Source organism: Dromaius novaehollandiae, chromosome 2, assembly GCF_036370855.1.
Source record: "Dromaius novaehollandiae isolate bDroNov1 chromosome 2, bDroNov1.hap1, whole genome shotgun sequence".
NCBI classification, from domain to species: domain Eukaryota; kingdom Metazoa; phylum Chordata; class Aves; order Casuariiformes; family Dromaiidae; genus Dromaius; species Dromaius novaehollandiae.
The window spans coordinates 1,330,094-1,354,234 of record NC_088099.1 but is presented as its reverse complement, the minus strand read 5'-3'; the positions used below and the strand labels follow the sequence as shown (position 1 = coordinate 1,354,234).

At 41.3% G+C, this 24,141-nt stretch overlaps 1 protein-coding gene across 2 annotated transcripts in view; it reads right to left on the bottom strand.

Moving 5' to 3' along the window:
- SMARCC1 (SWI/SNF related, matrix associated, actin dependent regulator of chromatin subfamily c member 1) overlaps nt 1-24,141 on the bottom strand; it is a 99,321-nt gene that overhangs the window by 38,686 nt on the left and 36,494 nt on the right. For both annotated transcript variants that reach the window (XM_064505619.1, XM_064505621.1), the window contains 8 exons: nt 23,501-23,622; nt 20,706-20,777; nt 15,142-15,255; nt 14,224-14,377; nt 13,741-13,854; nt 11,438-11,497; nt 6,379-6,637; nt 5,522-5,683 (listed from right to left, as the gene is read on the bottom strand). In XM_064505619.1, the coding sequence (XP_064361689.1) occupies nt 5,522-5,683; nt 6,379-6,637; nt 11,438-11,497; nt 13,741-13,854; nt 14,224-14,377; nt 15,142-15,255; nt 20,706-20,777; nt 23,501-23,622 (1,057 nt within the window). The remainder of the gene's footprint in view (nt 1-5,521; nt 5,684-6,378; nt 6,638-11,437; nt 11,498-13,740; nt 13,855-14,223; nt 14,378-15,141; nt 15,256-20,705; nt 20,778-23,500; nt 23,623-24,141) is intronic.

Below are 24,141 nucleotides of genomic sequence, written 5' to 3'. Positions count from 1 at the left end.
AATAGAGCAATTCTGAAGTCCTGATTCGTACAAAACCCCAAGTCAGAAGTGAAACAGGTTGGAAAACATCTCATCTTTGGACAGTTTTAAGTGGTAAAAGTGAGACCTCTGTCTTTTAAAAGCTATTTTTGTCTCTGCAGAAATGTACCCTGTTCTGAGTGTCACCTCCAAGAACAGGGAGCCCCGTTTTCCAACACACAAAGAATTTACGACTGATTCCTAAAGAAGCCCAGTGACTCTATATAGATGTTAAACTGACTTCAAGTCAGCAAGGGAAACTATAAAATATTTCCACTACGATGATTTACAGCATCACCAGCCAGCTGAGACACTTGCAGCACAAGCAGATAAGTTCCACCGTCATGAGAAGAACAGAAAGCAAAACCCCGCTTATAAATGCACAGAATCACTAGCATGAGTCTCAGCTCAGCAAATAGTTTAAAGATGCCCTCAAGACACCCTGGTCTCCTTTGTTTTCACAGAGGCAACGCACTTGCACTGCTTATCAGACACCAGGCCTCAACATTAATATTTAACTGGGAGGAAAATACCGTAGCTGTGGAAAAATCCCCAGGTCTGAATACGATAATTATGCTGTTATCTAAACTGTAATTTTTAATTCCCACGGTAAGTCAGGACTCCGCAGACACCGGAGCTTGCTCCGTTTGCGCTTCACGCAGCTCACGCACGCGTGGCACGACAACCAGGCGGGCTTCCCCGGAGAAGGCCAGCGCGCGCAGAGAGCCGGGGCATGCTGCACCGCTTCATTGCGGGAGGACTGACGGGCTCAACCATCCGACGGTACTGAACCAGCTCACAGGCACCTGGACGCACGTGAAGTGAATGAAGTGTTCGGAGGCCGTTCTTTTTAGCAATGTTTGCGTTACTTCTGAGTTAAATCACGCCCTGGAGACCATGAGAGAAATCGGTATGCAAAAAGTGAACAGATATAACTGCCCCTGTGTTCATATACTTCTACGTGTACCTTTCTAGTATGTGTATTTGAGAATATGATATAAAAACATCCATAAAGTGTTAAAATTTATCATCCATTTAAGTCACGGCTGCAGCGGAGCGAGTAAATCAGACCACAACTCCCTGAACACTTGCTCTCACAGCTGAGTTACAGCTTGAAGCATCCATACGGTCGTGTCAGAGGAAATACTTTTAGCAAAATACGTGTTAGAGTAGGAGCTGGAAGGCCCAAGCCACTGCCCCCAGCACGGGCACTTCGGAGTGCCTCCTGCCTCATTCAGCGCACAGAAACGCAGCCAAGGCAAATCACCTTTGGGAAGCGATTAAGCAAGCCCAAATACTCAGTAAAGAGCAGCCGCAAATCACTCAGGATCACAGGTGCGCTGTATATTCCCCTTCTCTGGGGCTTAAGCATTGGCCTGGAGAGTTTGGCTCCCTCTTGCTTGCTCTCCTTGATTTATTTTTTATGAAAACAGATGCAGAGCGTCTTCACCTATCATACTCTATAACCTACAGCTAGGGCACGACCTTGGAAAGTAAGAGACAGGTTTTAAACCATTCAGGCTTAACAAAGAACTGATTTCAAGTCTGCTGCCTGTGCAAGTATCATTCAGCTAGCAAAGGCAAGCCTCGTCCTTGTCACGTGCCGGTATATTCAATCTCACCTAGCTTCTCCTTGCAGCTACAGGCCACCAAACCCTTCCCTGCCCTGCGCCTTGTTGCTGCAATTTATACTGAAATTAGAGGATGCCACAACATTATGTTTAAAGTATGCGAAACAGATTCCTAAATCTCACTTATTTTCAAGGCACTCCAGGGCCCTGGCTTAGAACAAAGATGACTGCTTGAAAAGGGAAGCCAGATTAGACAATGCTCCCCCCACATACAAAGGGGCTTTCATGATAAAGCTGAAGATTTCTTTTACAGGAGACATCTTCCCAGGACCTCAAAGGCCAAAGCTGCTGCTGCTGATCATCATCTCCATATTCAACTTCTTTGACCTCAAACAGTGAAAGTTAAGCACAAGCTCACATAGGACAACCTATTCACATCACTTAATATGGCCACCTACCAGAATGGGCAGACATCACAGAGATGAAGAAGAACAAGAGTCACGGTAAAGAAAAAACTGCCAAAAAACTTGCCAAATGTTTGATTAATGTCCCTGAGTCCTTTGGACAGAAGTCATGAATAACTCAAGGAAAGCTCATTAAGACCGAGCATCACTTCTTTAGCTATGTTTTACAACGCATAATGTTCATAAACACTTGTATAATTTGAAGTCTTTTTGGGCAGTGGCCCTACCTGACTGGACAGCATCCAAGCACTACCATGTAACGAAGTCAAAGATTATGAAACTGCTGACCTGATGAGCAAACTTCCACGGTTCACAGTCTCAACGGATTTTGAAGAGACATGACTTCTTTATACAACTACAATTTTACATAGAGGATTACAGAGGCAGGAAAGCTGTACAGAGGTGCTACCTCAAGAGCTGGCTTGGTACAGAAGTGAAGCACAATGCCAACTACTAAGAGATACACGTACCACCTCCTGCCTACACATGTAGGTTATATGCTTGGGTGTTTGGATAGTCTGAGGGATACAAGGATAAAGTGATTAGCCGAAGCTTGAAAGACAGCAACAGACTGAAGGCTGGTTTGAGGAAAATTTTTCTGGACAACTTGTATCCAGAGGGCACAGAGATGGCTACGCTGTAATACAGGCTGTAGTATTTGGATGCTGCTTACCTTCAGCAAATTATAACTCAATCCTTCCCAAGACTGGGGAAAACAGTCGTCCATCTCACAGAGCATATTTCACAGACACAAGTAGCAGACCTCTGTTTTATACTAAACAAGGTCAGTGCAGAAAGACGAGGTTCACTTTTTACAGCAATGATGATCAATTATTAAGAGTGATATAATCCTCCCAGCCTGTGAAAAGGAGCTCTAGGTGACCTTGGCTGAGTGGAGGAGACCTAGAGTCTGCCATGCTTACCATACAATCTGAACCACTTAAATCTGCTCTTAACTCTATTATGGCTTTACTACACCAGTTTAAAAGGAACCATCATCAGCTTTCACAAAAAGCTAACAATAAAAAACCCATCAAGAAAAGATTTTTAGTATTAATATAAGTTCCTGCAATCTGTTCAAGTCATATTTTCCCCTTACACATTACCTGTAATTCACCAATATGAAGAGTTTTCAAAAGATTATGGAGCTATAACATAATTTTATTTCTAAAGTATACCAACTGATGAACTTTAATTACAGTGTGGAACCCTAAGTAGATATTTTTAGATCTCCAGGGTGACATTTAGATACAACACTTCAGGTCTAGTCATGCAGAACGTAGCAAGGTTTCAGCAGCTGTACAGCACAACACTGTTCTTCAACATACTAAACACACCTCTGCAAGTGCAAGCTCTGGATTCTTTCCCCCATGCCCTCCAGTGCAAACTGTTTTGGAGGTGGAAGGCACTGCAGATTGCGGAGTGACCCAGTTCACTCTTGCTGAGCAGCTCCCCCAGGGAGAACCATCTGCTGTTGTCCTAATTTATTCCATTAGTCACAGCCCAATACAAATCGCATTAACTGCAACAGGACAGTATTAGTTATAAAACTCACCACACGGCTCATTCAGAAATAATCATGTTATGGTCATCTGCTCTCCAACTCCCCATATTAAGTGACAAGCACTTCAAAAATCTCTATTTGCAACTTGTGTGCAAATTACCCTAGAGAAAGGGCTGACAGATTAGCAATACTCAATGGTGTGGTGATAGTAAACTTAAAAACACTTGACCTGCAGGATTAAGAATTAGACTCAAAGGAGCAAACATTTTACAGAGGTCCTCAACATGTACATACTGCAGTAAAGCCTGTACTTGGAGGATATGGAAAGGGGAAGCAAATAAACCCACAGTTAAAAAAAAACCCAACCAAACAAAAAAGGACTTATGCCAAACACTGTAAATTATCCATCAAATTTAACCCAGCCCCAGATGGAATAACATCTAGGTTTGTTTTATAGCACACTTGAAAATAAAACTAAAAGCCTTGCCCTTTCAATAGTTTTTAAAGGCTTTGCTGTCTTTGTCAGTTCTGCATAAAAGTGCTGCAAAGCAGAGAGAAGAGGATATTCCAGGTGTCAGTGACGGGAGAGTCCCCTGATGTCCCCTTTCAGGACATACTCAACACGTTGTCTCAAAGCACTGAGCTGCCTCGCATCAGCTCTGCCCCACTGAGTGCAGGATTGACAAAAGGTGGCAGAAGGGTTGAGTTGCCTGTTAATTCATTTCTTTATGAAAATGTCTTAATCAGTTAAACAGTATTTTAAAATCAAATTTAAAGGTGTACTTTTTGCATTGGACAAAGTACCACAAATAGCGGACCTGCATCTTCAGCCGCATGCTTAATAGTTAACAGCTGAACAACAGAACCAAGAACTCAGGTCCCTAATGATCCCATCACACAGTCTGTCACTTTGTTCATGTCCACAGAGAGAGTGACAGCAGGTGTAGTATGAGATGCATGAGTACAGCTCAAATCACACTTTTCAGTCAACCCAGAGCACATTCTGTTCAGTTTTACCCAAAGCTATGCATGCTTTTAAATACATAGGCACTACATTCACGAAAATGTTTGTGATAAGCTGAACAGTATCAAAGATCTATTGACAACTGGTAGATCTTTACCAAACTCAGGAGATGAAAGGCTTTGAGAAAGCTAAGTAGGTATGTAGAACTGTCCTTCTCTGTACTTCTTGTACTGTTGTAGGAGAGAAATTAGAATTAAATGGAAAGGTGTTTCGCAGTGATTTCACTTTATAGAGAGCTGCAAATGATATGCTTTTACTCACCATCGTTATGAGCAAGCAGTTTGTAACTGTCAAAGTTTAGGATAACAGACTTTATACTAGGGTATCTACTGAAGTAATACCATACATAATATTTGATTGAAAACCAGCTCTAAAATGAGAGCTTGTTAGTGTGGTGGTATAAATATACAAGAGCAGAGTCAAGAACTCTGTCATTATTGTATTCCAGTCTGCCATTTAACAAAACGTTGCTCTTCTGCTGCCAGCACTGTGGGCATTACACTCAGAGCACAAGCTAGCAAAAGCAGTGATAGAATGTTATAGGTCCAGCGGGGACACAAAAAGCCAGTGAAACCCAGTTTGCTTTATCATAACCATAATGCCAGAAAGGCAGCATGTGTTCTAACCACTCTAATACCCACAGAATTGGTATAAAAGTTTTCCCCTCTGGTATTCTTGCCCACTCGACTTGTAAGCATCCCAAACAATGGCATTTCCATTGAGTCAGAAGAGGAAAACAAACTGCCAAAAGTAAAACTGCTCCTAAATTCATTAAGTTAATAATCCTACAGCAAGCAGAGGCAGAATGACCTGCCCCACCCTCTTCTTACCATAATCCCCATTTTCTGTTGCAGGTGAACTCATGGTTTATTATGAGTCAGAAGCAAATGCCCAGGAAACCCGATTTGCAGATATTTCTGCATTTTGCTAGACAGCCTACCGATCTTCTCCGGCTCATCTGGACCTGTTCCGGCAATGCAGCTGCTCTCCAGTCCATATGTTGGATCCACCTTCCCAGAGGCTCTTGCTGCCTCCTGTACTTTCTTTACATGAGCTTCAACTAGCTCCAGTGGTACCTCCTCTCTGACTCGAGAAAACTCCTCTGTTAAAAATTGCACAGAAAATGTTACGTTGTGTGTATTTCATGGCAAATTAAAAGAAATTTTTATTTTCTCAAATTAATGTGCAGGTAAATTTCATGACAAAATGAATTCTCAAAGACATTTTTAAGTTCCCTCTTTTCACATTAGCTAGTGAATTTTCTTCTCTCAAGTATAGCAGGAGAGAGTCTCTTCCCAATTATATAAACTTGTCTTTTACATGTAAAATGTGAAAAAAAGGTGACAGGAACTATTCTGGCAAGTTTCTTGGAGGTCATACATAACTGTGCCTGATTAGATAACACAAGCAAAACTGGACAACTGGAAGTTTAGCACTGAGCATTTACACACAGCTAAAATAGTGACAGCAATCATGGGAACACCAGCTACGCCAGTGGTGCTTGCAAACACTTAATAGTTAGTTAATGAGCACCAAAGGGGAATGGAAGCACTCTTTAGATATTCAGGGGCTTTTAAGAGCTATTCTAACTTGTCTGCAAGTTGGCAGTTTCAGTAACAACAGAACACAAAACTGGACATTAGCAGACCTGTTTTCTACATACTTGTATTTTGTTTTTTTCCATTTATTGCCCTTCCAGGAGCAGCTCTACAAAAGAGCTGATTTTAAGAGTAGGCTAACACAGAGCTCAAACTTGTGCAGACAAGGTGAAAAAAAATCACTGGGACAATCCCATACCTAAAGCAGCCTTTGCTGCAGCCGATGCCACCCGGGGATCCACCACAGACGCCAGAAAAGCAACAGTACTCATCACTGGATTTCCAGACTGGCTGAAAGGTACCGGCTGGTAGGCCAGTGGGCCAAGAGATGCGTCGGAGTTCTCCAAGTACGGGTCTTCAATAGGAAGCCTCAGAAAATGAAGAATACACTCATCCTGAGTGCGGCTCCCAACGTGCTCTGAGACTTTGTTCCAGTCATCTTTGTACATCTCCAGAGCCTGAAAAAGATGAAGGTCACTGTATACACATCAACTACTTGGGAAAGCAGAGCAGGGAGAACTTCTTTATGCAAAAGATTTTCAATGCTAGTCATTTTGGTGATGGAACAATAAATTAGAATCAGACAGCTATTTAAATCCTGATTTTCCTGGTAGCAAAATTCCTCTGCAGAAGAAATATGAACATCTCACTGGGACATCAGTTAAATTTAAGCTGCAGGGATCATCATACAAGTTTTATGTCGTTACTTTATCAAAAAAAAGTCAGAAGACTTTGAATCTCTAATAGCATTAGCATAGTTATTGTCTCCCCACCTTGTTTTCACACACAAAAAAAGCTTTAAAGAGAAACAAATTTCCTTATCTTACCAAGTCTCACTAACTCTTTTAATTCCCATAACTACTCCCCCCCAGGTACTCTATGTTCCCTCATTTGTGTGCTAACATGCTAGGCTCTTTAGGGCAAGATCAGTATTTATTTCACATACACGCACTACCTATCACAGTGAAGTCCAGTTTTCAGATCCAACAGATGCTCTGAAAAATGGAAGAGCATCAAACTGATGCACCAGGAAAAGAGGAAAATATATTCTGTGCTATGAAGCTAGAGGAGAACAGTTTTCTAACGAATATTAACCAGCCTGATTTCTAGTAAACATTCAGGTTAACAAGTCATTATTATGTAGATAAGCCCCCTGATAAAGTGAAGACCTGCGAATTAAAACCAAGGAGGGAGAGAAGCCATCCTGCTCTCTAACTGGAACTACTCAAGACACCTGAGCTTCCCAAATAAAGAATGTCCATTTAGGCATGAATATTAAAGACAAATGAAGTTAATGGCTGTTCAACACTTGAAATATTTCCCACAAGTCTGAAAACTACCAGCAGTCTCAATATTCAGGATAACATGCTAGACTGATTTAATTGCCACATGCATAGCCTTTCATACAATAAAAGGCAGAATTAGGTGCAGAGGTGCTACTCAGCTGTACTACGTCAGATACCATGATGAGGGTACATCCAACATGTCTGAATGGCACCTAAAAGCACAAGTAGTTAACGTGCTGGGGGTTTCAGCAAAGTTAATTATGGCAAGTACAACACAGAAACCAAGCTAGTCTCACGTGATACGAGCTTCCCAAGCTGGGAGAGCACATTTCCACAAAACACATTACAATATATATAATGCTTATGCATTCAGAAGACACTTGCCTGCAGAACTATATTTAAGCCAGTCTTTTTTTTATCAGTACTAAAAGCCAGAAAAAAAAAAATACCACCACACACATATCCTCTCCCCCCTCCAAGAAACACCAAAAAATCCCCCACACCAGTGTTCTAAAACATACTGTTTTCTTTGCAGGAATCCTGACTTCATCAGCCTACATAAAGTGTTTTAGTGTTTTTGCAGCTGAAAAACTATGAGAGCTCCTCCAAAACAAAGTAATCTACCTAAACGGGGCACTGTGGCATGTCATGGCTGTTGAAAGTCGACTGGGGAAAAACGTAAATTGAGAAGCAATTTCAAAAATGTGAACAAGACTAACTGAAAGGATGGGTGAGTCAAAAAAAAGTGTTAGAGATCCAACAGGCACTGAGCAGATTAGAGAAAAAAAGACCAAGCTGCCTGCAGCAGGTGGTTTTCTGACACCCTGATCTGGGTGCTTCAGCTTTACCTGGCTGAAGCTTAAGCTTCTTTTTCAAAGCTCAGCCTCACTGCTTCAATTCAGCAGGAAGAGGGGAAGAAAACCCCAGCAGATCTTCAGAGCCACTGGTCCCCTGTACCTTCCCCTCCCTCGAAACGCCAGGTGAGGGATTAGGCAGCAAGCACCAGGCTGAGGGGACACCATGCTCCAGCAGCGGTCAGCTGAATGGGAAGAACATGAGCTCGACAGCACCAAAGGTTTTAAAAGCTCAACGGGAAGAAAAATTTGACTAGGGAATGAACAAAGGACAAACTGCGTTGGGCTGTCTACCCCATACCCCAAGGATCGACGCATCCCAGCCGCGCACGGAGCTGCTCTCCCGGCCTCCGTCCGGTCTTGTGCGAGGGTTTCCAGCCATGAGAAACCACCTAGCTCACTAGGTCAAACTCAGGAGGAAATACCTGTTCAGCACTCAACCTTCATTTTGCTTTCCCCAATTTCATCTCAGTGCTACTAGTTCTGTGTCACTGCCTATCTATTTTTAATTACACTACCACATGAGATCAGCTGCTTTTTCTTCTTTTAATGGCAATGCAGTGGGTTTTGCTCACTCTCCTTCATTACTTGCTATTTTTTTGTTATACAACTAAGTCTCACAGTAGTTGTCCTTACTATAAATAGCTGGAAGTGCTCTTAACTATGCAAGAATAGTACTCCATGGAGATACAGAGAAGTAGTGGCAAGGAAGATGATTCTGGGAGGGAAACAGGATTCCCCCCCAGTCGTTCAGTCAACAGGCAGGAGGACAGTAATTACTTTAGATAAGATTTATTCTTTGGAACTCCACTGCATATATTTGCCCCAAGCTACCCTGAGGATTTAATTGGACAGAGCTGGCTTGTTATAGTTGAATTACTTATGCTTGAACTGATATACTCTCTTTACTGATTTATTCATAGGTTAAATCCAAGAAGAATGAAGAACAAATAAAAGTTGTTAGTTTAAACTTGCATTAAATAAATCTGCAAGCTCAAGACTTGCGCATTTTTTTAAACAAAAAAATGTATGCAATCTGGATTATTTTATTAGGCTACTTCTTGCCATGTATACGACTAAGTTACAAATATACAAAACAATGAACTTGAAGTATCAGTACTAGTAAGCAAAGAAATCAGCGAGTTATTAGTCTTATGCTTGCACCATACAAGAACAGCATAGACCACATCCTAACTGTTTTCACTCTATAAGCAGAATTATTCACATCCTGATATAAAAACGTGGGCTCAGCAGCGTGTATCAATCTAACATGACAAAAATTGGTTTTGTCTATTTAATGAACATACTTCCATATCCATGAAGCCTGAATCAAAGTATGCTGCTGATTAGGTACTTCTGCTAACTTACAAAAGCGAAGCCATATGTAAAATTAGAAGTTGAATATTGTCAAGTAATGTCACAATCTGTTGCCCATGCTTTTTCTCTTGAAATTTGTTAACTATTGAATGGGTTTACTGGTGCAGGTGAAGTCAAAAAAGCCAGAACAACCACACAATAGCATCCCAGTTTCTATACACTCTCTGCAAGGACACAAAATCTGGAGTTTTTTATAACAGCAGAAAAGAGTATTGTACCATTAACTATCACACAGTAAGTACAATTAGCATGATATACTCAGAGAATGAATGAACTGAAGTTGAAATGAATGAAGTTGATCCTACCCAAAAGATAAATTCAAGACCATAAAACTTCATTTAAATCACAATTTTGGTATTGCATCTTAAAATTTAAGCAAGGTAAAGACTATCTGTTTCTATGAATGAGTACGAGCTGCTTCTGCTTATGATGAAGTGCAGAAAAGTATGCACATTTTTATGTTTTTTTTAATTACTGAACACAGACATACAGTATAAGGTAGTCCTTATTAATATTAATTTATAATGGTTGCCACTTTGTTAGGACCTTGAATTACATAAGAGGGCAGAAAGCCAACCTTTGCATCAAGAAAATGTCCCTGCAGAAGAACAGCCAGGTAGTAGATAACTCCCTTAGCAGAAGTGGCGGCACATTATTTCAGGCCACCTAGATTCTTCTTCTGACAAAGCGCTACAAAGAACAAGGTTGGCCCGATATAGGTGAAAAAGGCTATAACATATTTATGCAGTGAGCCTCATGTAATGGTTTTCATCCAAAACTGAAGTTTCAAGACATCTGAGAATTACCATCATTCAAGAGCTTTGGATTAAGCAATCTGGGGAAAAGGCCTGATCTAGTGTGCTAACAGTTCTTTGACCTCATTTTTACAGTACCAAGATGATTTGATTCATCTCACATTTATTTCTCATGGACTTCAGGAAAAAGCTTGAAGAACACAAATAGAATTATGTGGCAACAAGAAGGAGTATAAGTTCACAGCTCAGTTTTCCTATTCACATATAGGACTACTGAATAACAAGCTTCCCTTATTAAATGGCAAGAGACAGAAAACAAGACTCATCTGTTTGTTAAATAAACTCTGAAAATGCATACTAACAGTTTCCCATACGCCCTATGGCATAAACCAGGAACCTGTGAAGATGAGAACCTCTTGTTAGATTATTGGAACACTCATCACTTGAAGGGCATTTATTTCACATCATGTTAGCATTTTCTGTGTAATGAAAGACCTCTCTGTGCTGCAAGATCTGTTCTCGAGTTTATGCAAACACACAAGTTCTGGGTTGCAGATACAAAACAGATAGGATTGAACCTCTGAGAGACTTTACATGAAGTCCCTTCAGTGCACAGGTGTTACTGCCATCTCTTCTTAGTAACAGCATTCTTCTGGCCATGACTGTCTGAGAATGATGAGATAAAGTTTGGAGGGACACATCTATAAGCTTTTATCAGTTTAAAAAACATAACCAAGACTGACAAACAAGCAGCCTGCATGCATGCATACATATTCAGCCACTCTCCTCCTCCACCTAAATCAGCTGGTCTCAAGAGGTCACCTCCCCCTACAAACTTTGCTTCTCTTATCCCATTTCTGTAAAAGCATGGTAATGCCATTCAATGCCGCTTCAAATAAAACAACTAACCTATGTGCAGATTTTTAAAATGTGTAATATCCTGTATGTTTCAGTTTCCTAACCTTCATTTTTTCTCATGAACTTACTTCTAATAGCAGCAATGTCTCTTGTTCTGTCCATTCTCTTCCAGCACTTGCACCTTTACTCTACAAAAATAATAGGAGAAAAATTGTGAAATTCAGTTTTCTTTGCACAGTACTTTAAAAAAAATGGATTAAAAAGGATTGAGATTTAGTACACTCAAACAGTTATTCTTCACAATGTTTCTACTCCAGCTAACCCAAGCCTGGTCATCTCATACAGCAGTTCAATTCACATGATTTACTACAAGCTAAAGCATGCATGGAAGTGTATTCCTACAGTTTTCTAGAGTGGTTACAGATCCCATCTTCCCAAAAGGTCTAGGGGAAGTCTAGGGGAACCTGTGACTCCTCTTTATTCCAAGGTAAAGCAAGGTGTTTTGGTACCCTTTTCTCCTTGCTTCCAGCTATCTTTGCTTGCACATACAGCCAGCAGAAATTTTCCTAAATAATAAAAAACGCTGAGGAGTGCTAATGGGCTTCTGGTCAGCTTGACTCTGAAATGAAGTCAAGAGCACGGCAATTTCCACAGAGCAGTCTACATTCACACTGAAGGACTGCAGCAGCTAACAGACAAGGGAATATCTAGCTATCTTCATCAGCTGCTGCACAGAAGATGGAGCTTTCTGTTGGTGAGGGATGTGCTACTACTCAACTGAGGCAATCCTGGGACTCTGTCAGCTTAAAGGGCACCTTTCTCAACAGAATAAGACCTACGCCAACAAAACTTCAGCATCCATCAAACCTCTGGTATTGCTTCCAAGGCAGACAGACTGTATAAAGTGCATATTGGTCCCCCCGAAAGGTTAATCTGACTAAAGTCAGTAATTTAAGCAAAATACTAAAAGGAAAAAAAAAAAAAATCTTAATGGATGAGATAAGCTCTCTGAAAAGGCAAAAGTAATTATAGCAAGATAATCTGCATATTTAGCAAATACTTGCTCCAAAGTTTACTTCTCCCAAATCTAAAGCTTCTGGGTGACTCCTCAATTTCCTAGAAGTTATAAAACTCCTGGAGAAAATTTCCCCTCAGAGGTTACAAACACCCTAATCTATTACGTGGCAAACAAAGATAACAGGAGATATCACCTGCTTATGAAGGAACATTATCTGCACTGGATGACTCAGTTTTAAAATCACTCCAAAATGAAAAGGGTTATTTAAGATAAATAATGTATCCTAACCCAAGGTGCATTTCAAACAGAACATTAACCCATAGAAAACATTAATAAAAGTGAGCCATCCACCAGCTGATCCATTCTCAAATGGGCTGGTGTGAATAGCTGAAACAAAGCATCGCTATATGCAAAAAAACAGAGGAGGCAAACTTGTGCAAGTAAATCAGCTCAAGTTTGTTGTTATAGATAACTGTAAGCAGAATCAGAGAGTCTAGAACCAGTAACAGATTTATGAACCTAGTGAATATATAAATCCTCTCTAAACTAAATGAAAACGTCACTCCATGAAATGTGATATGGAATCAGCCTTTATAAACACAGGCTAATCTCTAGAACTGTTGATTTATTTTTAATAGTTATCTCACGATCTCTTAGGACAATACACACTGTACATACAGAAACCATTTACGCAGATTTAGCCTGATGTCAGCCCAGGAGAGGCACCAATCAGCAGAGCACTGCAGACTTTCAGACCGAAGGAACTACTACACTGCAGCAGTACACTGCACTGCAGTAGTAAACCAGTATTCCTGCGGTAGCTCCAAGCACTATCAGGTCCATGTGCCATAATCAGGCAGCAGGAGGAGCGAAATGCAACAGGTTATGGAAATCACTCACCTCACAGCAATGGTATCTCACAACTCTACATAACTATAGAATACATTGCAATGACAATACTAAGATGTCCCTTGCAATGGTTTTTTAATACCTCTTGTAATCAAGTAGCTTCCTAGTTCTCTCAGTCAGGGAAATCCTGCTTGGACTGGGAAAGCAGGGTAGTTAAATGTCTTGCTTAAAGACCTCAGTTTCTGCATTGAACCATTTGCCAGTTTTTTGATTCTGAAGCATTGAAATACAACATGTGATACCATAGCAAGAGTTCACTGTCTGGAGACTGATAGTATTGACTAGTGTGGGACAAGTATGTGTCTTTATTTCTGTAAAATCAGGTAACCAGCACAACTATGAGTGCAGTATCTTAGTGTCCCACAGTGAGATGGAAGAAATCTAGAACAGGGATAGAAGAGCAATGCAAGTATGTCACTGTCATCTAGCTGGGGACAGTTGTGAAAGAAGCCTCAGTAACAGCCACAGGGTGAGGGTAGGAGGGTGGAATCAAAAAATTCTTGCCTTTGCCAAGGTCTTTTTTGAATAAATGTCTGTGCGAAGCCCAAAGTTCTGCAGATCAGTAGGCTTCTCTTTGTTTTTCTCAGGAAAACTCAACATCTGCTGAGCAGCTGGAACCTATGAAAAAACATTACAAGAGAAAGGTTGGGTACTGAAAGTAACGCAAAGTTTTCAGACCAATGTTGAACAGAACACAGACTGAACAAAAAAGCCAAAGACGACTCTATAGAAATATCTTTATGTAACATCTCTTGCACACAATACTAGCAGTGTCTGCACAGTAGTAAGTGTATGATCATTCTCTACAGTGAGAAAGAGTAGAGAATTTGATTACCTGAAACTTTCAACCTGGACAGACAAGGAAGAAGGGAACATTTCAGCAAAACATGTATAAATTATTCTAGCGAGATGTTACATGACTCTGGCTGGAGCTAAAACTTTCCAGAACTAAGGCAAACATATGGCAGTGTCCTCCGCGGGGCTCACCTGTGGAGTGCGGATATGGAGGGGCATGAGTCCAGAGGGGGTATCAGCAAGCACGTTGAAGTGAGGAGTAGGGGGAGGTCCCATTGCCATGGGACGGCTTTCTGGATCCACTTGGTAATTAATAAGACCCCACTGCTCCAGAAAAGCATGTACTCTGTGAAACAACATGGCAAGTCAGAATCTTATGAACCAAAGCCTTGCTTACGCTTGACCTTGCAGAAAGGAAACAGCAAAGGAAGAAGTTTTAAGAACAAGTTTCTGGATCAAATATAAGTCCAGAATCTCCTATAATCCTTCATGGATCACAAATAGCAATACAAGTCACATTGCATGAGCTTTATGCAGACTTGATAGTTTCACTTCATGTTATATAGAATAAAATGTGACATTTTCAGTTACAGATAACAGAACTATTACTTAATTCAGGCAAAGCAAAGCAAAGCCTGCAGACATGAAACAGTTTGCAGACAATATAGGAATTAGGAGGGCTGTCACACAACCATTGCTTTGCTTCCCCCATCTATCTATAACTGTCCTTCACTGAATCTACATTTAGCAAGTTCCAAAGTTCTAGGGCTCTTCTGTGCCTCACAATTTAAGACTATCAGAACAGACAAAACTGAGCTGCAGAATAGGAAATGCTGAAAAAAACTCTACATATCAAGTAAACTGCAGAATCCAAACATCACTGAAGGAGTTAAGATGCAAACCCTGCTAGCATGATTCAGTGAACAAACAGAATATTATAAATGAAGGATAGTATAAAATGTTCTTGTTACCATAAAATGGTCTGTTAGTCAGAAGCACAATGAATATTGCTAAAACGTTTTTTAACATAGTGGAGTATTTTCACTTAAGGTGAAGCTGCTCTTTTTGTTGAGGTAAAGGTGGTGGCCAAGAGATCCATGTTTTTTTTACCTCATGACAGCACACACATCTCCAGTCAGGTTCCTTCTGCAAGCAGTGCTAGTCAAGTACTCTTGAGGGTTTAAGCGATAGGTGTCAATCATGAAGTTGCGGTAAGCCAGATATCTGAAAGAAAAGACAATTGATACATAGTTAATGCTGTACATTGATGTCTAAAATTCTAAAGTATGTATTTTAGGACACCTCCTTTCCAAACGCCTACATTATTAACAACAAGTAGGCACCTGCAGTTAATTTTTGGGGGTGAAATCTATGAACAAGCAATTACTATAAAAAGCAATAGGTAAGTAGAATTTAATTTTTTTTTTTTACGTATTGAATATGACCCATCTCTTTCAGATTGTTCCATTCGGAATTTTATTGGTATTTGGATTAGCAGCACATTGAACGCTTAAGTTGCAAATTGCACAAATAGTTGTGGGCAAGTAAAACTCACAATTGAAGAACTCACATTGCTATCTTGACAACTTTGAAAGTTACAACCAAAAGAGGCAGTAATAGGCCTAGCACCAGATATGTCAGAAGGTAAAAGAAAACTTGAAACCATCTGCTCTTCCAGCACTAACAGCACAAAGAGGGAAGTAAGCACCTACTCTCACGGCTTTTCTGCAGCTTCACTACTAATGCATGCTACTTGCCAACATCAGGAATATACAGAAGACCTCCTCCTCATTGCACTTAGGTTACAAATTTCTAAGAGACAGGCATTGCTCCTCAGTGGAAAGAGGCTGAACATGGATTGTCTTTTTTACACCACTCCAAAACACTCTGCGACTGCAGCTGTACCCTGCACACCATCCAGGGCTCGCTCCACAGACAGCTAGCTGCAGAAAAAACTAATAGGGTCAGCCCTTAAAATGGAAACATGCCAAATAATCCTGGTCAATCCCCTCTGAGAGCCTGGAAGGAACAAACTGCACAGAAAAACAACAGAAATACGTCGGATGGACCACCACGGTTTCTACATGCACACTTTTCATGCATAGAAGAAAAAAAAATCAGTAGCAAGGGTGAGAGAAAAACAAAATGGAGAAGACAAGTTCTTTGAAAAGCAGAGGTAGAGACTATTTGGAAGCTAGCGCAGCACTTCCTACCCACTGAGCTGGGAACAGCCAAAGTGGAAACCACCCCCTGGGAGAGCTGCACGCTTCAGTGCACAACAGTTCCGAGCAAGCAGGTTTTGGGGTCCTGCTCATCTCTTGGGTGGTAGACATTGCTTCTCAATCTCTTACGTTAAGTTTCTGGAATTGATCAATGCTTCTCAATACAAGTTGTTCAGAAAAAAACCCAAAATTATTGCTAGAATTGTCCTTTAGATGGAACAAAATCAATCTGCCAACAAGTACAAGGGAGGCTCCTATGCAAGGACATGTTCAAGACAGCATGTCGTAAGCAGGTTTCTGCCTCTCCCTTTTAAATATTCAAGATGGGGATGCCCCATAAGCAGTGTACAAAAGCAGTCAGTACCCAATACGCAAGAATGTAAACCGTACAGAGAATGAAACACCGTGTCTTTCAAAGGCAAGACGTAAGCAGACGGACACTGCAAGGACATGTTCCTGCCAAAATCCCACACGTCTGCAGTTCTGACTGAATTATATATGGAACTTCCTGGAAGAAATTTATGCGACTAGGTGTTGGGCTTCTCCATGCTGAATGCTGCTTAGGTGTGCAAGAAACAAAAGGGAGCTTCCTTGGGGGAACATGCAGCATCATTTTTAAAAGCATGTTGCCGCCTGCTTGAGGATGGGTACCTTATCCTGGTCTTAGCTGCAGGAACAGAGAGTTTAAATACTTATTAGTTAAGGTAACATTACTAAGAGAAGAGAGAGAAGCCTAAGACACAAATATACCTAAAATTTATCCTGAAGGGAATCTGTTCTGAGCAATGACATGACCCATCAGCTAAAACTTGTTAACAGCAAGAAATATAGTCAACTAGTATTTAGATAAAATCCCATCTGAGACATTCTCGAACCCGCCAGGCATTACTGTCACAAGAATGAACCTCTGAACGTTTTGAGTAAGGCTTTTTGTCTAGACTGAACACTGAAGCTGTAGGCATATTCACACAGAAGTAAATTTTTACTTTACTAAAAAGAACACAAAACCAAGACCACGCGCTACCCCTACAATCCCTAAACAAGAGCAGAAATGCATCTCTAGGATAACCCAGAGGTTGGGAAAAGAAGAATCTCTCATTTGCTTAACTCAGGGGCAGGCCACCAGTAGTGGCTCACTGACCAGTATTAGGAGACAATCTTTTGATGCCAATTGAAAAAGGAAGCATGGGATCCCACCACTTCTGAGACTGACCACATCAGCAGCAAATACGCAGTACTTAATCCAGCTGTCTAACCAAAGCTTGACCAATGATGGTCCTTCACACTTGCCCCCAAGCTCTCTCCAGATAAATCACCAGCTGAAGAGAACTAGGCAGCATGTCTCCTCCCTTAGCGTGGCCCCATCAACATCCCAGCAGCTGCAGCCATTGCTACTTCAAGGCAACTATACCTGAACCAACGCTTCCCTCTCCACCCACCTTTCAGAGCACTAGTTTTAAGACACCACATTAGATAATCTGTTCAAGTCTGCAACTTTAGAAACGAGACTGGTAACCCTTGAAAGATGTGTTCCTTCACACTTTAATGTTTGCAGCCTTAAACACCAAATTCTGAAAACCCCGAAAGAAAAGATGCTGAGTAGTGAATTGAACATTTGGAATCACTGTGATGCAGTTATAATTACCTCAGCCGCTCAAGCAGCCAGAGAGGTGGCAAGGTAAAGACCATAGACTTCAGAATTATTCAGTGTGCAACAGACCTCATGCGGTCTCTATGCCAACCTCCTGCTCAAAGCAGGGCCAACACTGAAGTCAGACCAGGTTGCTTAGGGCTTTTTCCAGCTAGGTCTTGAAAACTCCAAGGCTCCACACGTTCCTCAACCTCCCAGGGCTCCTATTCCAGGGCTTCATCATTCTCAGAGTGAAAAAGTTCTTTTTTTCAAGCTGGCCATGTTTCAGTTTGACTTATTTCTTGTCCTCCTGCCACACACCTCCGTAAAGAGCCTGGCTCCATCCTCTCAGTAACATCCTTGTAGACACTGGGGGCTATCAGGTCCCCCAATCGTTCTTTTCTCCAGGCTGAAAAAGCTCAGTTCCCTCAGCTTCTCCTCAGAGGATGTGTCGTCCAGCCCCCTGACCATCTTGGTGGCCCTGCGCTGGAACATCTTTATCAACATCCTTCTTATACTGGAGAGCCCAAAACTGGATCTGGTATTCCATACAGTTAACAAGTGCTAAGTAAGTGGGGGGCAGGCTGGGGAAAACCACTCTCCTTACTTCTCCTGGCTATGCTCCTGTTGCCCAGTGTGCTTATCATTAGCAATCTCAAGCACGATAAGCAACATTTCTACTCCATATCTTCCTTTCCTAGTTTCTAATTTATACACAGCTGATCAAACTCATGCTTCTCCAATTTAGGCGTTCTTCGTATAAAATAAAGGGCTCATTCTTTAGCTTAACCTTCAACTCCACAGTGCAAGCATACAGCAAATTATGTTACTGTACACTACTTGTAAAACAGTGTGTAATAACTGAAATCAATGAGACTTTCTACATGCCAAGCCTCAAATGCTAAGAAAATGGCATACTGAAAGCAAACTGGACCAAAAAACAAATTGAACCTATTGCAGGTTGTAGTCAATATTAAGAGAATTTCCAGACACTTGGCTATTTAGATAAGCAAAAAAGCATCAATGAAATAAAGTGTCCTGTAATAAATGTGAATTGAGAGCACACAATGAGACCAGGCTATTTGCTCGTGAGCTTTTGCTGCTTTCGGTTTTAGTTAACTTTTACTGAGTGGTTCCTATGTGACCTGATATAGAACAGTCCTCAGGAGGCTGAAGTTGAGTTTTTAATTTCTGTCTCAAGATTCAATCAGAAGCCTGACAAAATACCAGTCGTGCTTGACAAGAAATTCAAGCACAAGAATGCTCTATATTTGAAGTCTGCTGTGTTTACCCATTGGAAGAGCAACGCAGGATGACATTAAGAGTATCAGTTGCACTAAGAAGTTGAGGAAAAACTAGTCTGAAGAACTGTTATGTATGAAAAATACACAGCTTTGCAGATATTGACATAATGTATTGAGCAGACATCTCGAATGGTTCATTTAGTAGTTCATTCAAAAAAACTGGATTAAAATCCCCCAAGCTGCTTTGCAACTAGTCCAAGATTCGATACCAGGATAAACTGAACACAGTTAGCCTAGTTCCACCATCCAAATTGAACAGACATAAAATGGTGTTCAGATTTACAATCTCTTTTTGTGAACTTAGTTTTTAGGATTGTAGTTTTAATGAAAGCAACCACAAAGTCAACATTAGGCATTTGAACAATCACTCCTTAATCCACATCTCAAGATTGCTCTGAATAACTAAGTTTACTGTTATAACAGTACAGTAAACAGAAGATTTTTGGAGAAGGAGGGGAGATGTACTTTTACTAATGCACATTCTAGGCTTGCAGGGCAAGCTGTAAGATAAGCATTCTGATGCAGAATCACTGTCTCACCTTGTTGCATCTCTTATATCAGAAGTTAATCATTCTATACATGGAAAAGCCTACAATATTTCAAGACTATTCAGCATTTTAACAGCTTTCCTGAAGCAGTTTAAACAAATGTAAATGTGTTTGTATAATTTTAAATTAAGAACTGCTGAAGCTGTGCAGTAGATACCAGATCTCATAAGGAGATGAGACAGGTACAAACCTGCATATAAATTCAACTGAGAGAATTCCAGCCAGATTTAATAAATAAGGTCAGAATCAAAAGTCACTAGATGGTTTGCTACAGCTATATAAAATTTTTTTCTTCCTGCAATGCACAACCCCAGCTCTCTGATTTAAATCAGACTACCTAATCTTTGAAAGAGAAGTCAACATTTTTCTGTATCTCAAGCCTGTGCTAAGAGTCATTCTCTGGCCCTCATCTGCTCTTTCAGAATTACCCATCGGCTGCCCACGGAACTATCTAATAAACACTTAGCCTAGATATAACTGTGGAAAATCCATCTGATACTCTAACATTGCCTCCAGAACAACCTTGCTGTTTTAACTCGAGTCTCAAAAAATACAGAGTGTAATCACAAGAGAGCAAAAAAAAAAAAAGTAAGGAGGATCATAAATTTCTACAGTATCAAGGATTTTTTCAAGATGTCTACAAAAGATTACCATGTCCCATACTACAGGAAAAAAAATTCAAGCGTTTTTTCAGTATTAGTTGAACAAAAATAGTTTTGTTTTTCCTGCATACCTACTACTAGCTATTACTTTGATATCTACAAGTTTTATCTATACTGCAGTAAAACACAGCCATTATCAATCTATAGGAAGTGATTGTACAGGTACTCTTTGCTTCTTTTCATGCACCTGGAGACAGTATCTGACTAACACACGCACAACCGAAGCGACTACAGGATTCCTGAAATTGGAAGCTCCTTTATCTATCTTGCTGAACCATTACATACCTATATTTGCATGTTTGACTTACATTTCTGGAGTCTTGGACTTGTTTTTTCCATTGAAGAATTCAGGAAGAGCACGACGTTCGATCACATGAATACTGTAAACATAATACACAAGTCAGATGCCCAATACTGAACATAATCTTCCAGAGTACACCACATACCCTTAAAACACACCTCTGGATGGAGTACATTTAAAGCAAGGGTTACTTTTTAGATATTCATAGCTAATATTCTCAGATGACCCTTTGAAATTTAAGTATTTTTTCATGAGATAAGCAAAGCAGTAAAGGTAGTCCAAAGAATGTTTGAAGTACTGTTCAGCTTGCTTTAAATGAGTCATGACTGGACACAAAGAAACACATGCAGCTTGGGAGGGCTGCTGACAGTGCTTTGTTTATATTTTTACTCAGGACCACGTCCACTCAGCTTTTGAGCATCTCCAAGGATGGAGACTCCACAACCTCTCTGGACAGCTGTTCCAATGTTCAACAATCCTCACAGTGAAGATGTGTTTTCTTGTGTTCAGATGAAATTACCTGTGTTTCAGTTTGTGCGTATTGCCTCTTGTCCTGTCGCTGGGCACCACTGAGAAGAGTCTGGCCCCATCCTTTCTACACCCTCCCTTCAGATATCTATACGCATTGGTAAGATCCTCCCTTCAGCCTTCTCTTGCCAAGCTAAACAGCCCCAGCTCTCTCAGCCTCTCCTCATATGAGGGACGCTCCAGTCCCTTCATCATCTTAGTGGCGCTTTGCCGAACTCGCTCATGTCTCTCTTGTCCCGGGGAGCCCAGCACTGGACCCAGCACTCCAGGTGTGGCCTCACCAGGGCTGAGTAGAGGGGCAGGATCACCTCCCTCTACCTGCTGGCAATGCTCTGCCTAATGCAGCCCAGGACTGGCCACCTTAGCCACAACAGCGCATTGCTGGCTCATGGTCACCTTGTCCACCAGGACTCCCAGGTCCTTCTCTGCAGAGCTGCTCTCCAGCAGGTCAGCCTCCAGCGTGTACTGGTGCCTGGGGTTATTCCTCCCCAGGGACGTGACTTTGCACTTCCCTTTATTGACCTTCATGAGGTTCCTCTCTGCCCACGTCTCCAGACTGCTGAGGTCCCTCTGAACTGCAGCACAGCCCCCTGGTGTATCAACCTCTCCTCTCAGTTTTGTCTCATCTGCAAATTTGCTGAAGGTGAGCTCTGTCCCATCATCCAGCTCATTGACGAATCAATTGAATGGGATTGGACCCAGTATTGACCCCTGGTGGACACTGCTAGCTACAGGCCTCCAGCTGGACTTTGTGACACTGCTCACCGCCCTCTGAGCTCTGCCATTCAGCCAGTTTTCAGTCCATCTCACTGTCCACTCATCCAGCCAGAGTGTGTCAAAAGCCTTCCTGAAGTTAAGGTAGACAACATCTGCTGCTCTCCTCTCATCTATCCAGCCAGTCACTCCATCAGAGTGCATATTGGAATGGACCATTCTTGAGCTGAGAGAAGGTAATCCTTGACTATCAACCAGATCTCTTGAACCCCTCTTCTCTCCAGGGCCATACCAATGGGATTCTTCCAAGCAGGTCCCTGAAGAGGCCGAAGGTTACTCTGCTGAAGTCAACAGTTGTGATCCTGCTTTTTGCCCTGCAGGATCCTAAACTCCATCATCTCACAGTCACTGCAGCCAAGGCTGCCCCTGACCTTCCCATTCCCCATCAGTTTTTGCTTGTTTGTAAGTATGAAATGCAGCAGTCTCTCTCGTCATCAGCTCTTGGATCACCTGTGTTAGGAATTTGTCCAGGCACTCCAGAAAACTCCTGGATTTCTTACGCTCTGCCATGTTGTCCCTCCAGCACATATCAGAGTAGTTACAGTCCCTGCGAACATGAGGCTTCTTCCAATTGTCTGAAGAAGGCGTCATCTACTACTACTTCCTATTCAGGAGGTCTGTATGTTGGTCTGCTCACTAATCCTGACCCATGAGCTCCCAGGTGGCCCCTGATCTGTTCCCAGGCAGAATTTCTTTTTGTGAGAAAGGGGCTGGAAAGCATGGGCAACTCCCCTCCTCGCCTTTCCAGCCAGTCCTTCCTAAAAAGCCTGTGTCCATCCACTACTGCATTCTACTCGTGTGAGCTGTCCCACCACTTCTCCATGATCCCAATGAGACCACAGCCCTGTAACTGCTCACAGACATCTAACTCCTCCTGTCAACTCAAGCTATTAGCATAGACATAGCCTAAGCAATTGACTCAAGGTAACAGTTTGCCACAGCTGGAAATTGAACCAAGCCTTACATTAACAGCTCAGATTCCATCTATGAAAAGCTATCCGCCAGAAATGCTTACATCTGTAGTGAACATTAGATTACTATAAGGAATTATATTGTTATAGCAAGCCATGAACTTATTCCAAGAAGGATCCCAAAATAAAACAAGCATCCTGTATAATCAACAACTTATCCTCAAAGTCAAAATCTGAAGCAACATTAAAAAAGCCATCAGTTTTCAGAAGTAGAAGTAACACAGGAAGATCATGCAAGGACTAGGGAAGCAGTGAAGAGAAAGGAATTTTTATCCTGTGAAAATCAATGTAAAGCATAAATTGTTGAGAAAGCAAACTGAAGATCTATGCTACTAGAAATTCTCCTCACTCCTAATCCCTGAAAAGTGCCCCAAGTCTGCTCAGGAAGATTTTTAAATGGAAAAGATGTACTCATAACATGGTAACTAGACCCAAAAGGTACTTTCTTTCAGCTCTCAGCTTGAGTTATTATAAGAAACAACCCACCTCCAAGACTAAATCTTCCTCCAATTCCAAATTACTTTCTTACCAGTTGTAGTCAAACCATGATGCATAGCTTGGAATAATGATGTGGTTGGTTTGTTCTGTGACGTTATCTTCACCTGGATCAATTGATCGACTTTGATCACCTTTGTTAGGATCTTCATCTTCCTGTATCATTGGGGGAATATACTGGGTTAATGGGTTGCAAGAACAAAGACAGACACCTAACAATTCTCGACCATCAAAAAGTTAATCCAAAACAAACACTTTTCCATCCTGGGAAGAATAAGCTTTTCTTTACGCAATCTCTGGTCAGCTGGCAAAGCCACAGGGATCAGAGTAAGTGTAATCTGTGTTCTTAAAAAGTTAAAGGAAGTGTAAGGCCAATAGGAAGTTCTTTTACACAGCCAGTTTTCTCAGACCTCAAGGATGTACGTAATTACAGTTAGATCATGCTTCATGTCCCAGTTATAAAACTAAATGCACTAACCATAGGAGTGTGCCTTTGCATTTCAATTTAAAGCATACTGCAATCACATGTAATAAATACAGCACTGATCTAGACTACTTTGCAGGCTGCTTGCCCAGCTCTTCCTGCCATCTCCAGATGCTGACACTGTAACTCTTACTCCTCAAAAGAATATTAAAAGAGATCAGATTCACTACTTTTCCTAGCTTTACTGGAAG